At 39.3% G+C, this 14,852-nt stretch overlaps 1 protein-coding gene across 1 annotated transcript; it reads right to left on the bottom strand.

Moving 5' to 3' along the window:
• Nucleotides 1-1,095: 1,095 nt before the first annotated feature.
• LOC140243537 (corticotropin-releasing factor receptor 2-like) lies at nucleotides 1,096-14,031 on the bottom strand. Its single transcript, XM_072323207.1, has 8 exons — nucleotides 13,986-14,031; nucleotides 10,894-11,317; nucleotides 10,440-10,547; nucleotides 9,641-9,738; nucleotides 7,220-7,323; nucleotides 4,926-5,043; nucleotides 2,041-2,194; nucleotides 1,096-1,106 (listed from the first exon to the last, which is right to left on the bottom strand). Exons 2-8 carry the CDS (start codon nucleotides 11,084-11,086, stop codon nucleotides 1,096-1,098), a joined length of 786 nt encoding a protein of 261 aa, XP_072179308.1. The 5' UTR covers nucleotides 11,087-11,317; nucleotides 13,986-14,031.
• Nucleotides 14,032-14,852: the final 821 nt, after the last annotated feature.

Raw genomic sequence — 14,852 nt, 5'->3', positions numbered from 1 at the left:
TTTCTTTGTATGTATGCATTGTCTACTATCAAGCAGCATTAATGAGCCTGATCAAGTTGATTAAGTTGAATCCCTTTACTGTAAGAGATTGTTGCATGCATGCAATGATTGTATGTTTTTGTATACCTCCTTCTTCGCACAATTCTGTACAATGTCTACTTTGCGTGTACTTTCTTAGTGAACATAATTTGATATTGCGATGCGAAATCCGAACAAAGAATGAAAAAAAGCATCTAGGGCGGACCAGTCCATTGTACAAGCTTTAGATTGTTTGAAATTCTTTTAAGAAGAGACAACATCGGTAGTTATGAGGAATAGTATACTAAGTACCATAATGGTTATTTCCGTGTCGTTTTCCAAGGAAGTTGTCAATTTACATGATTTATGTGGGTATACCATTTTCATATCACATGACCGTGTGTATGTGTATGTGTATGTGTGTGCGTATGTGCGTGTGTGTGTGCGTGCGTGTGTTATTTTCAACACCAGAAACTCTTCCCGTTATTTACCGTTACAATCCAGAAAAAAAAAGAAAAGTGGCAGACACACATGAACGTAACTTTTCTCACACAACTTTGCGCACACCAGAGTTCATGAAAACATTAAACAAACCAGCAAACAAACACACAAAAAACCAAAACTCAGCAAGAGAAACCGGATATCCATGTCTTACCAAGACAATAAGAGCGGTGGGAATACCATGAATGTAATCCAACTTGCTATGTTCCAAACATCTCTCCGTTTGTCTGTTATTAAGAAAATATTGATATTAATTATAACACTATTACTACATGCACTACTACTACTACTACTACTACTACTACTACTACTACTACTACTACTTTACTTCTAGTGCTACTTTTACCAATACCACTACTAGACTGTACTACTACTACTACTACTTCTATTCAAGGTCATCAACATAATCATCGTCATAATCACTGTTAGTATCACTAGCGCTATCATTATCACTGCTACTAAATCAATAATTATAATCATACCGATTTGCTGCTTGATTTGTTAAAACTAGCAATACCACTCCAGCTAAAACAATAAAAAATACAACAAATTCGGCAGTGTTATCAGATAGAGAGTTCAAACGCTATCTACACAAAGAAAGGGAAAAAAGAAGAAAAGGGCACTGACTCAAATTAACAACCTCAAAAAAAAAAATTGATAAAAGAGCAATTACGAGAAATGGAGTCATCTTGACTGCAACAATTCTTGTTTTCCCCGTACTCACTCGAAATAATGACTATTGACACAGAGTTGGACAACGATTTGAGTGGTTGTGATTATCAGTGGCATCCCTGTAAGGATTTAAAGCAAAAAAAAAAAGAGCAGTAACATGGTTAAAGTTAAAAGTGAAATGGTGGGGGATGAATGACCCTTGGCCCATATGTTATCCGGATGTAGTTGCACACCCACACCTACCAAATAACATGATTTGGGGGAAAACATAGAAAGAAATAATGAAATTCGATGTTTGATTCAAAACCAAACCGTGATTAATATATAACCAATCTCCAGGAAACATATAAAAGTCCACTTCTACCTTTGTTATTTGTTGTTGTTGTTTTGTTGTTGTTGTTCTTTTTTTGTTAAGGAAAACTGTTCATTTTACATTACCCACGTCATTGTTATGATTGTCTTGAATTTTGCCAGTGCACAACCGTTACCAGTTTAACGTTTTACGATATCTTAACTATACACGTCGATGTATTGGTTGCCGGCTTTATTAACGACCACGTACCTGAAGGCATGATCTCAAAGAAAAAAAGGACAAACAAATATCATCGAGTAGGATTTACTGGAGAAAATAATAGAAACTGATAATCAACCAAGATCGGAAAAATCGATGTTTCGCAAAATAATGGGCTTTCATGTAACTGTAGTCGAACACAAACTAAGCCACATAACATTATTTTATACCAAACTCAGATTATCGCTTGTAGTTGTTACTTTGAGTGCAGATTATTTACAGGTAATGGAATAAGTTTGAATATAGGCATTTTCCCGGCGTACCAGGCAATGGCTTACCCCAGCCGATGAACCCGTATAGCCACAGCACGCGATGCCGAACCTGGTGGCCAAGTACGACGGTGCAGTACAGAAAGACGCCCTCTACGAACATCCAGCAGAAGTTTGCGACGGTGAGCGTGACCAGCGCGAGTTCAGACGCATGACATCTCCACTTTTGAAATAAATGAGTTAAGACATGAAATAGCAACTCCAACCTTTGTACTTTTAAGTTTCAATGAGGATGCTGCGTACCCTAGACAGACCTTATTAACAATCGTTTTATGTTAAAAATAATAAAAAAAGAAGAGTAGAGTAATTAAATAACACTAGTCACGAGACAGACATCTCGCGTCACCATTCAATCACCACTGGGCATATATTATATATTAATATATTTTTTTTTTTCGATTATCTTCCACCCAAATAAGATTCTAACCGTATCCCACGCACATTTTGATTAATATCGATATTTGAGTGGGCGAAGGTCTAAATATTGTAGGAAGGGAAGATATAACGAGCGAGAGACGATGAACTGTATGATGTCGATCGAATACACTTAATATACTGCCCACACATTTCGTATTTGGAATATGGAATTACAATTTACATGTCATCGCTGAAATTCGGAATACCGCCAATACGTAAAACACCGTTGTGTGGCCGTGCATCACAGAAACAACAAAAAGTCGCCCACACTGATTTTGTGTCAGGACTCAAATTAGGTGAGACGTGAGATGGGTAAACTTAGTCAATCTTGTGTTTTTTATATTATTTTTTTTGAAAAAAGCGGGGTGTTAAGACTTCATCTGCATCATAGTAAAGTTAAGCAAGTGTTAAGAATCATAAAAAGAATGGGAAACTGCGTTTTTAGTAGTTTTCCTACAACACTCTTTTGTAGAATAATGTGACTAGGTATGTCTATAGAGTACCCTTTTCATTTCTTAAAAAACCTTTACAACACTCTTCACTTTCAACTCTAACAACTTTTGAAAGGATGCTGCAACTGCTTTGAAAGTTGGTATTAGTCATGAATAGAATGTCTGAACAGAGTGTGATCAATTTCAGTTTAACCTGATAATCCCTTCATTCTTTATGCTGCGCAGTTTCACATCCTGTTTTTGTCCCATTCATTACACAGCTAGCACAGCTTGGTATTAAGACTAAGCGCTTGAATAGACCATATATAGAGCCTCCTTTCTCGGTAAACACTTTTCCACAGTATGTGTTTTCTTTTCAATATGTAATTGGGTTGGGAGAGTCCATTTATTGAGTTATATACACCATTTTAAAGCTTAAAGTCCGCTCTTTCAAAATCTGTCCTTAACTAAAAATCCATGTCCGGCGACTTTTTGTTGGCTTTGTGGTGCAGGGTATGTGCCTGTGGGTAGAGCAGATGAATTGTGAGATAGCTCGCGTCTTCGTCCACGCGCGATAGAAATGATCAATGTCCCTGGATGAAACGCGGGAAAGTTGGCAAGCTCTATGGAGCTTTTTTCCCCGACACCCCCCCCCCCCCCCCCCAATGTTCGTGGGCTGCTCAGACGAGCGAGAAGCAGACCGGAAGTCCTGATCCAACATTGATACCCAGACATCCCACAATATCTGAAACAGGGCTGGTCAGAAAACATTATGTAATGTCGGTACCCCGTAATGGCGACGGGCACGCGATGCATGTTTTCAGATTCAATGCGTTATTAAAGGCAAAACAGAACATATTTTAGCTGAGATGATACTAAAATTGGCAGATATAAAAAAAAAAAAAAACTTGATTATTTTCTTTTTCTGGGTTAAATGATAATGTTTGTTTGTCTGATGTTGTTTCTTTATGTTTAAGTAATTTCACAACGAATTTGAAAAAAAAAAAGAAACTACAGATTTGAAAAAGAAAACACCCACACAGAAGGTATTTTAAACGAACAATAATTATTCACATCATGTGCGAAACGAAAATATTCCGAATTCAATCATGATTGATTTTTTTTTAATTGCTGTAATGAAAGTGTTAATTTGAATCGTCGATGTTTGAAAGTACTGTCGATTAATGTTATTCGCCCCCTCCTCTACCAAAACATTGAAGCATCTTTTTTTTTTTTTTTTTTGATAAATAATTTCCTTATTGCTGTTTCATAGTTGATCTCAGCACAGTTGTATGACACTGGCTGACATTTAAAAGTATTGTCGATTCATGGTATAAACGCGCTCCATCCTCCACAAGAAAAAAAAAGATCGATCAGACTTTTAGATACATAATTTTTTTTTTTTATTGGTGTTTTATAGTTGATCACAGCAATGTTTTATGATACTGACTGACATTTGAAAGTATTGTTGATTTTTTTTTTGTTCGCCCCCTCCTCTACAAAAAAAAAAAAAAAAATCCTTCAGATTTTTAAAGAAATAATTTATTCCTTCTTGCTGTTTAATAGTTGATCACAGCAAAGTTGTATGACACTGGCTGACATTTGAAAATATTGTTGATTCATGTTTTTCGCCCCCTCCACTGCCAATAAGAAAAGATGATTGATCACACTTAAACAAAAAAAAAAAATAATGTCTTATTGCTGTTTTGTAGATGATCGCAGCAAAGTTGTATGATAGTGCTTACCCCCCCCCCCCAAAAAAAAAAATATATACATACATATAAACTTATCATAATACATCGCACATCCTCCCTCCCTCTCTCTCTCTCTTTCACATACACACACACACACACACACACACACACACACACACACACACACACACACACACACACATGCACGAGCATACACACAAAACAAACAAACAAACAGAAACTGCAGTGGAAAATGTTCTCGTACAATAATCATGGCAAGGTTTTAAAACGAGAAGACTACTAAAATAAAAAATAAAAAAAATAAAACAACTGCAACTGCAACTCAACTTACTCCTGTGTTTGCATTCTCCACTGTAGTCGACATTATGACTATGAAGAAGACTACGTAGATGAGAAGAAAGCTGACAATGAAGTTCATGTGGATATAGTTCCGAATGCACCAAAGCGACCTGTTACAGTGAAAATGAATATGAACATGTAGCAATTAATGACTGAAATCGATTTTTTTTCCAGCATAATCATTCCAATCGGCTCACAGAGTGATGCGTCATGTGTGTGTGTGGGGGGGGGGGGTGTTAGACGTGGCAGTTATAACATTTACAATCATCGATCTTTTCTAAATAGCATGATCAATTTTATCGCCAACCATGATGTAAACCTAACAAACTCAGATCACAGAAAGATAAAGCTCATAATTTAAAGGGACTGTACAGTACTGGTTGAGGTAGGGATTCATGTTTTGAACATTCCTAAGTGAGATAATGAAAAGCCTCTTATGAAATATGAAAGAGCATGTAATTTTAAGAAGGATTCAACGTTTATTTGATGAAAATTGGTTTTCAAATGGCTGAGATATCCAAAAAAGTGCTAATAATAAAAGGCGACATGCCCAAACTTTATTAGTATCTCTTTGTTTCACCTTGTTTTTGGATATCTCAGCCATTTCAAAACCGATTTTCATCGAATAAACTTTTGATACCCCTTAGAACTGCATGCTCTTTGACATCTCATAGAGTGGTTTCTGAATATCTCACAAAACGTTAAAAGCTAAATCTTCACCTCGACCAGAACTGTACACACCCTTTAAAGGCTTGTGTCTGTTATTGTTCTTAGTTTTGTTTTCTTTCGTCTTGCATACCAGAGGCTTCCAAGTTTTCACATTATCTTCCAGTTAAGCAAAGATGAAAACAAAGTCAGAATAAACGGAAGAAAAAAATAACTGCCATGCCTATCTCAAAATTGAATCAAAACTAATCACTAAGCAAAGTGTTTTTAAAACCAAAAGATTGTCATTAATCTTACGGCATATTTGACTAGGCTGAAGAACTTGAAGAAATATTAAATAAAAAAAGGGACGTCGTGCCTGATGAATTGATTCATGCCAAGGAAAGACACCTGTGTTTTACCATAATAAGCACGGGCATCTGCTCGTGTGGTGTAGAAACAAGACCTATGCCAAGAAAGCTGAGAGAGATATTGATTTTATTTGTCATGAATCCATTAAAGTAAGCATGTTACAGACCTGATAACGGGGCAAGTATGGAAAGTGCAAACGGGAAACATGAATTTACGATACCGATTCAGTATCAATGACTGAATCCAGAAAGACTTTTCTTCCATAATAGTCACTTTATATGCTACATCAGTGTTGTGGTTTTCTATTATGTATATATGTATATATATATATATATATATATATATATATATATATATATATATATATATATATATATATATATACATATACATATGTAACCAAGCTATTAACTGACTAGTAAAATCGCAACTGATTCAAGCTAGGACAATTAAAGGTATAATTTACCATTTGCAGATGAAAGCATTAGTGCTGTAAAATAGTTCTAAAATGTGAGTTAGGGATAGAAACAACCACTGTCAAAATTTGAATCCGTATAATCGATGTTAAGTGTTGTTAAATACACAAAATGTGAACAATAGTTATAATAAAAAAATTTCCAGACTAAACCGTATACAGTTACGGTTTATTGAGAAAAACCCTGATATCTCCTTATATTTTAGGTTTTATTGCAAATATTTCATATGGTAGGATGTTTTATGATACAACAGACCTACACATATGCATCAAATATGATATCTTGAAAATTTTTGAAATCACTGCTCCCAAAGGTAAACTGGACCTTTAACTGTACGTAATTATTTTCTTTATCAGTAGTGAACAATCATCTTTGACCCGTTTTGCTTTTCAATCCCTTTCGTTGTATTTGAGGAATGATGTTTTACAAAGAGGAAGAGGTAATTAATATCTAAGTTAATTAAAAATGTTCTCCTAAACAAGGGATATCGGTGGGGCATCATATAACTGACGCTCTGGATACCAATCTTCTTGGCTGCTAGCCTTTGTCAAGGCCCTTGCGCTGTAACGTACGAGCGAAGCGAGCCCAGCCCAGCGCGAAACCCCGCTCGGCCGCTGGGCTCTCTTCACCGTACAGCGAGGAGGGCCTAGACAAGAGGCTACCGGGCTGCCGACTGGCGTAAATATTCCTGGAGGAATGATAAACGCCAAATGAATTCAAATAACAACAACAACAACATTGCCATGTTCACAGCCGAGCCATGTTCGCAGCCGAGCAGATTTTGGGGACTTACTTGAAGCACAGGAGAATGGCTAGCGCCACCGACGTTGTGCAGAAGGAAACGGAATATCCAACGAAGTGAACAATATCGAATTGGAACGCGTGGTATCCATCGCCCTGTGGAAAAGTGATACGTGAACACAGGGTATTTAGCATCTATATTATAAGGTGAAAAGCAATGTGCCAAACTGGTGGTCCTGACAGTAAACTGTTCAAAGCAAGGAGAATTCCCTGCAGATCATGTACGCTTGATTTGAGGCACCGTACAGACTCTGTCGAATGAATAGCCGTATTCATAACTCTTTTGCAAGTATACAAAACTTCTTTAAAAAAAACAACGGTGCCGTCAATATTGATTTACAGTCTGTATGTCATTTCAATTATTAGCGACGCTGAGAAAGCAAAACAAAAACATAACCAAAAACACAGAAGCCCAACACAAACTGTGTCATAATAATCCATTCAAGGAATACAACACGCATCGTTGCAGGTGGTGCCGATACTGGTCTGATCAAAGAAAACTTCCGTTCATAGTCCATGTGTGTTATGGTAGGGTCATAGTTTTTACTTGACGTAGCATTTTTACTGAATATTATGATATTAACTGCTATGTCTGCCCACCATCATTTCTGCACGTTGTGATACTCCTTCCAATGGCTCTATTTGGCTATCATCCCACCATAGCATCCTGTGTGAGCTGTCAAAGTGGAATTACGTCACCAAGTATCAAGTATCTGAATACATGATCTATATTGAAGGGGCATGGGACACAGAACAATGCGAACAAAAGGGACTATTTTGGGGGAATAAAACAATTGGCTGAACAAATACAAAGAAAAGGAGAGGGAGAAGGCTAGCAATGTTCCAGAAGCTCATGGATGGGCAACCTAGGTGAAGGATATAAAGAGATGAATGGGGCGGCAACATCAGACAAGATCAGGAACACAATATAGATGATGTATATTGAAAAGGGTATAAGAATATCAAAGGAATAAGTGAAGAGGGGGTCAAACCAGATGAGTAGAACGCCCCGGTCTTTAAGTTAGTGTACAGTAAAGTGTAGCAAAAACAAAACTGGCCGTCATCTAATTTACCCATACAACTATGAATGTATATGAAAATATAATGCATACTCTGCAGAGTACTATTGTACATGTATGTAACAACAATAATAATAAACCGTGTTTGTATAGCGCATATCACACAAAAAAAATAGATTAATGTCTTTATGCACATTGAAGGAAGGAACTAAAAGAAATTGGGAGAATAGACATGAGAGAGAGAGAGAGAGAGAGAGAGAGAGAGAGAGGAGACGAAACAAGATGAAAAGTGACAGAGCAGCGACAAACATTGTACAGTGGTAAGCCTAGTCAACGGACACGTTAAAAAAGATATGTTTTCAACAAACGCTTAAAATCATCTACTGTGTCGGTTTGCTTCAAATACGTGGGTTAATTTGTTCCATAACTCCGCTGCTACCAGTTGAAAAGATCTTGCACTGTAAAACTGTGTTGATATTGTGGGGGTGTACAACAGAAGATGAGACTGAGAGCGAAGATTTCTTGCTGGACGATATTTTGTTATCAGCTGTTGTAGATAAACAGGGCCTAGTTTTTGCAAGCACAAAAATACCATGGCTAAGATTTTGGAATCAATCCGTTGCTTTACTGGCAGCCAATGCAGTTGTCTGAAGATTGGACTTATATGTTAATTGAGTCTAACACGAGTAATGTAATAATTCTATGAAATGAGGGGAAAACTGGGTGAAACAAAGATAATACCTGCATGTGTGGTATTATGAGGCAATTCCAGGCGTTATGAATCCGACGAAGACACTTGGGTTGTTGCGTGGCCTATCAGCGGTAGACATCATACGTCCCCGTACAACGCTTGCATCGTATACACCTCATCAGAAACGTGGATAGTGCGCCCAAACACCACACATCAAGATTCGCGCGGATCCATAATGTGACCATTAGATACATAAAAGCCACTTATAACCTCATTCCCTCTCTCTATCTTTCTCTCCAACTCTTTCTCTCTTCTTATTCTTTTCTTCTTCTCCCTCCTTCTTCTTCCTCTTCTTCCCATCTTCCTCTCTGTTATTTTCTTGTCATTTCTTCAGCTTGGCTGGTTATGTTTTGTCGGCGTTTGGCTGTTTGACCGTTCGTCTGCCTTTCTTCAAAAAGTAAGGTTGTCTCTTTGGATGCTATCCAATAACTTCAACTGGCGGTATCATGGAGCTACTTAGCTCCATCCATCCCAGTGTCTTCATGCAGCTTTGAAGGCCTATGTTTCTCCTCCGTCAACACGCTAACTTCCGGAACTCTTCCAGATGTTTCTAGTCCATTGTTCACTGCTCCTATATGTTGGCTTTAAGAGCAATATTTCCCTAGTGTGTAGATCATTTACTTATTTACTAATTATGACTTACTTCTTCGTATGGCATCTTGAGCGCTTCGCAGTCCCCGTAGTTGGAGCGGTTTTCGTTGGCCCAAGTACCATTCGATTCACAAATGCGCGTGGCTTTACCTGCACAATATATATAACGTATAAGAAACGACGACCTGGTAACTATGAGTATAACATGCGTAAGGTTATGTAACGTTCCATCTTTTATCATTTTCCAGTATTTCTTTCGTCTTTGTGTGCGTGGGTTGACGTACTCGACAAGCTTTTGCTTTAGAGTCAGTCAAGAGGGCCTACAATGACATGCAAAGAAAAACTCTGTTTTTCAGCAATAATTTGTTAGCTGTCTTTCTGCACATTATGTGAAATTGAGATACAATTTGCTTGTGGAAGTAGACTACAATCACAATAAGGTATCAATCACCTAGGGTAGCCTCTCCAGTGTTTCTAATTACTGTTCTATTCAGGGGCCTGCAACTGTTAGTCATTCATCCATCATTACCCCTGGAGTATCAGATATCTATCTATACACCTTATGGGTCAAGAGGTATACTGTGGTTAGAAACATCTTGTCTAAGGAGGTAGGCACTTATTAGTAGGACCAGGCCTCGAAATCGAATTCGGTACCTCCGTTTCAAAGTTATGTCCACTATAACCCACCGTAGACAATGCGATTAAAACAAGGTGAAAATGCACCCAAAGATGTTAAGTAACAGATATGCACTGCTATACGTGTAGATCCACTTTTATTCCCCTCCCCCCCCCCCAAAAAAAAAAAAAAAACCCATATAAAATTAAGAACTTCGTCTCATCGATCTCCTTACCCGTGTATGTGACGCCACGGAAAGATCTAGGGCAGTCTTTCAACGAGATACCAGGCTCTGACTCCTCCCAACACTGAATACCATCGAAGAAGGCAAGGCAGTATGTTTCTGTGACATAAAATTACAATACCAAAAACAAACAAACAAACATAAAGGACTAAGATGATTGTTTCTACGATGAATATAGGCAAACAGTTCCACTAACGTATCTAAACATTGGGCAATCTTCTATTCTTATTCACCCATAAAGCAGGGGGAAACCTCTTCGAGGTACGCGCTGGTCTCTTCAACAGACTCAAGGCATTTTTGTTTTCAGGCTTGCAAGGAACCCACATTGCACATCGATCCAGGAAGGAAAAGTGGGTCTTGTATGACTGCGCAGTGGTCACTAACTGTGCACGAGAGATATCGAGAGAAAAATCGAATATCAAGAAGAAAACAATGTTCTGTTTACCTCCATTTTCCGTTGTGAAATTGAGATAGTCCCTCGCAAGCTGTGTTCTCAAGGCACACTCCGCCTTACCAGTGGGGTCACTGTCGGTAATTTCTCCCATTAGCTTTTTGACGTATTCGTCGAACGTGTCTTTGTCCATTGGGAGGTTATCGATATTCGGTGTCTGTAAAGACGGCAATGTGAGAGGGCCCATGGCACTCGGCTCCAAACTTTCGAACGTTCGGTTCTTCGGGTCTAGCTCGTACCAGGGTTGGCCGAACGACCCGGCAAGCCGACGGTCGCCGTCCTCGGGATCTGCTGATGTTGGGCGTTCTCCTCCGCCGTGACCGCTGGTGGCGCTTTCCACGAAGGGCCTCCTCGTGGTGGGTTGACCGTGACATGGCAACCCGTAGAGCACAAGGCCAAAAACCAGCAAGATGATAATCTGTACGAGAAGTGTATGCACACACACACACACACACACACACACACATACACACCAAAGAAAGGGGAGATACAAGAGAGAGAGAGGGAGAGAGAATGAACATGATGAGATGTTTCTTCACTAGCGAGGTCTTTGTCATCTACTGAACGTCATTTTGACCCGCAGAAGAATAAACAAAAGATACGCTCTCACTAAATTCATTTTATTACACCGACCTTTAATCTATTATGAGAACTACAGGCAATACGAAGGCGTATAGCGAGCTGTGCCCGAAACAAGGAAAACTCCTAGTCTATATGTGCGTTGAGCAATAACCTCCACTAAATTATGACATCTGCCTTTTTTTCGATAAATAGTGTGACTTCTAGACGAACTTGGGATGCAAACTTTTATGTCCCCTCCATGACCAAGTAACAAGCCATTCAGTTCCCTGTCTTGCATGTACTGACTAGTATGTATGCATTGATCGTTTCTGTGACGGGCAAGTCTCGAGCGAGCTTTCTTGCTGTTCGTCTAAACGGTAAGTTAGCTGCAGTCGGGCAATGGTCGGTTGCGTGTATGCCTCAAAGGACCCCGGTTCGATTCCCGGGTTTCACTGAGCAATGCTGTGTGTAATCATACCGTCCCCTCTAAAAGAGTCAAAAACGCTCTGTCCCTCGGATAGGACATGAAATGGAGGACCCTCGCGTGAGAGAGTCACACCTCGTGCACGTAAAAGATTCTGCTGAATTTACTCATCGCAAAGAGCAGAGTGTTTAATAGCCCGGTGAAATGGTCCCGCCTTACATCCAACTGGACCCCATGGAAGACCAGATACTGCAGCTGAATATGGGCTATCCAGCCACCTTCTCAGATGGAAATGACAAAAAATAAAAATTATGACCTTTCATACGGAGTGATTAAACACGAATCAGATGTACAGGTACACGTATTGGTAACCATGTAAGATGAGGTACTCGCGCTAGAACTGTTGCAGAATCTTACATAAAATGTAGCATGAAATTGAGTGTTCATCCCGCAATAAACTGTCATAAACTGCAAGTTGAAAATTGAATTTGACTCTCTTCTACCAATCTCGATAAATATTATCCTTATTTTTAAGAGTGTATCTCAGCATGACCATGATCTGTGCATCCTGACTGACAGGGATCATAGTTCTGCATGTTGTCATTTCGATTGCCTTGAGAATTACCTGGCAGCGTACATTGATAATGATGATGTTATGATAGTAAGAACAACCGGTCACGATCATGAAATAGATAAAAATACTATAATTGCTCTCCTTTTTTTTTTGACGCGAGTCTGATTTATCATGATAGGTTTTTTTTTTTTTTTCTCGTAAACGACATACTTAACCCTGTCGACATTAATAACCGCGATCACACTGGCAAAAGATGGCGCGAAGTTTAAGATCGCGATCTTTAAGATCTTAATCTCTTGCCAGTGTGACCATGGCTATTATGTTCCTGCGGATGTGGCTTGTTTTGTTTGCTGTTGTAGTCCTGTGACACCGGACTACCCCGTTACAGGGTGTACTCACTGTACTCACTGATCTCAGTGGGTGTACCATGGTAAAATAATCCTAACCGGCGAACCGTGGAAAGCTCAAAATGGCGCCACCACAATATACCGTAAAACAGGTGTTCTGAGCAATTCACTAGATACAGGTGTACAGGTGGCTGATTATCACTTCTCTTCAAAATGTCTGTCACTGTCACTCCCACCGCATTGTTCTCGGTGTTATTGTAGTTATTGTTTATTGATGACTGGCACTACATTCCTGTGTACGTGTGACAGGTGCTAAGGCATTGCCTGTCTATTTCATCAAGAATGCTGGGAGGTGCCAATTTAAATGAGAATCAATCACCAGGCACACGTTTTGTTTGCTTTTTTCCCTAACTAGAATCCCTTGTTGGGACACTATTGTAAACAGCTGTTCTGCATGGATTCGGTATTGTTAACGTCTAATCATCAATCATAATAATGTGATGGACCGGGGTGGACATAACTGGAACAAACGTTTACGTATTATAGTAATAAAGCAAGGGTGTTAATAGAGTACCGAAGCAATGATAAACACTCGGGCCATGTGAGGTTGCTTCGAACTACCAGTATTTAGTTTCCATGGCAATGGATGGCTATGACCAAGTGATAACATCCCTCTTTGATATTTGTTTACAACGTAGGGTGCCCAAGATTTGCTCGACATTATTAACTATTAAATGCACGGAAACTTGGCAAAGAGTATTGAAATGCACTGAGGATATACAAATGGGATAGCTTGTTTCTGGGTCCCTTGTGGAAAAATGTCCACACATGAGAATATATCGGTAAACCGGCCTCTTATTTTGGTATAGAGAGAACAACAACTATAGTAACGCCCTCGTCTTCGTTCTATTGCGGAGCACGTTCTTTCCTTTGAGATATCCCAGTGCGCTAACATTATACATACATTATTCGGCGCACGCAGGGCAGCGGCTGTTGTTCCTCCGTTTTTGAAATTCAATGGCCACCACGACAAATAGTCGAGCACCGGGTAATGGAAATGCTACGCACTTTACAACAACCTCTGAAGAGCAGTCCAAACAAAACACACATCGTGGCAACACATGCAGGAATATGTCCTGACACAGCCGTACGAAATGTCAAGAGCATGCATTTTATGTACTTCGAATCTGGAGCATCGTTTTTCGGCGCTTCGAAATGTCCAGGTCAGTTCCCCGGGGACACCACGCTTATCACACTAGACTACTCTGCTGCACTTGTCAAGAATGAATGATAGTGGTTTCCTAATTTCAAAGGGAAAATGCAACGTATAAAAGAGAATGACGCGGGAGATCATAAAATGGTCTATAAATCATAGAATGGCGCCCCAGAGGTAGCATGGAAATGGTACGTGCTCGCAAACATGAGCCGGTGGCTGCAGAAGATTATAGCATAAGTCGCGCCACGAGAATACTCGGGTGATTGGAGTTGGACGTAAGGCTCTGTTCGGGTCGGTAATGGAGGCGTGTACATGTCTGCTGTTTTTTGTTTAGCTTTATCCAACTTCGATCTGCTATTTTACTTGCAGCTCGGGACTGCCATGTAATCAACATCGCAAAAGTAAGAGACCCACATGATTATGATGGTCATAAAACGCGAGGAAGGAATCATGCAGATATTAATTCCATACGATGTAAACTTATTTTTGTTGTTGTTTTGCCCATATCCTTTCTCAGCTGATATTAAGTTCTTTCGACCACAAGATTTTTGATAACATTTTTATGTCTAGCATCTAGTATGACCATCTCATTCAGCGTCATCTCCTTTTTCCAAGAGAGATACATGTGGAATTTAGACATGCAATTATGATATACAGTGTGTGTGTGTGTGTGTGTGTCGATAAATTTGTAAACATGAATTGATTCAACGGTACTAGAAGAACAGAAACATTGCTTTCTCCTTTCGTTTTCAATTCGTAAATTTGGTATTTTGTCTATCACTTTTGACAATGCACGTTGTGACTTGTCAGCCATGGGTAAGATGCAGCACA

The sequence above is a fragment of the Diadema setosum genome, chromosome 20, assembly GCF_964275005.1.
Source record: "Diadema setosum chromosome 20, eeDiaSeto1, whole genome shotgun sequence".
Lineage (NCBI taxonomy): Eukaryota > Metazoa > Echinodermata > Echinoidea > Diadematoida > Diadematidae > Diadema > Diadema setosum.
Note: the sequence above shows the minus strand (reverse complement) of the source record. Positions and strands in the feature narration are given on the sequence as shown.

Coding starts and splice junctions, on each gene's coding strand:
- LOC140243537 (XM_072323207.1), bottom strand. CDS start 11,086: ATGGGCCCTCTCACATTGCCGTCTTTACAGACACCGAATATCGATAAC. Junction 9,739..10,439: donor CCGTGGCGTCACATACACGG/GTAAGGAGATCG, acceptor TATATTGTGCAG/GTAAAGCCACGCGCATTTGT. Junction 7,324..9,640: donor TCAAGATGCCATACGAAGAA/GTAAGTCATAAT, acceptor ACTTTTCCACAG/GGCGATGGATACCACGCGTT.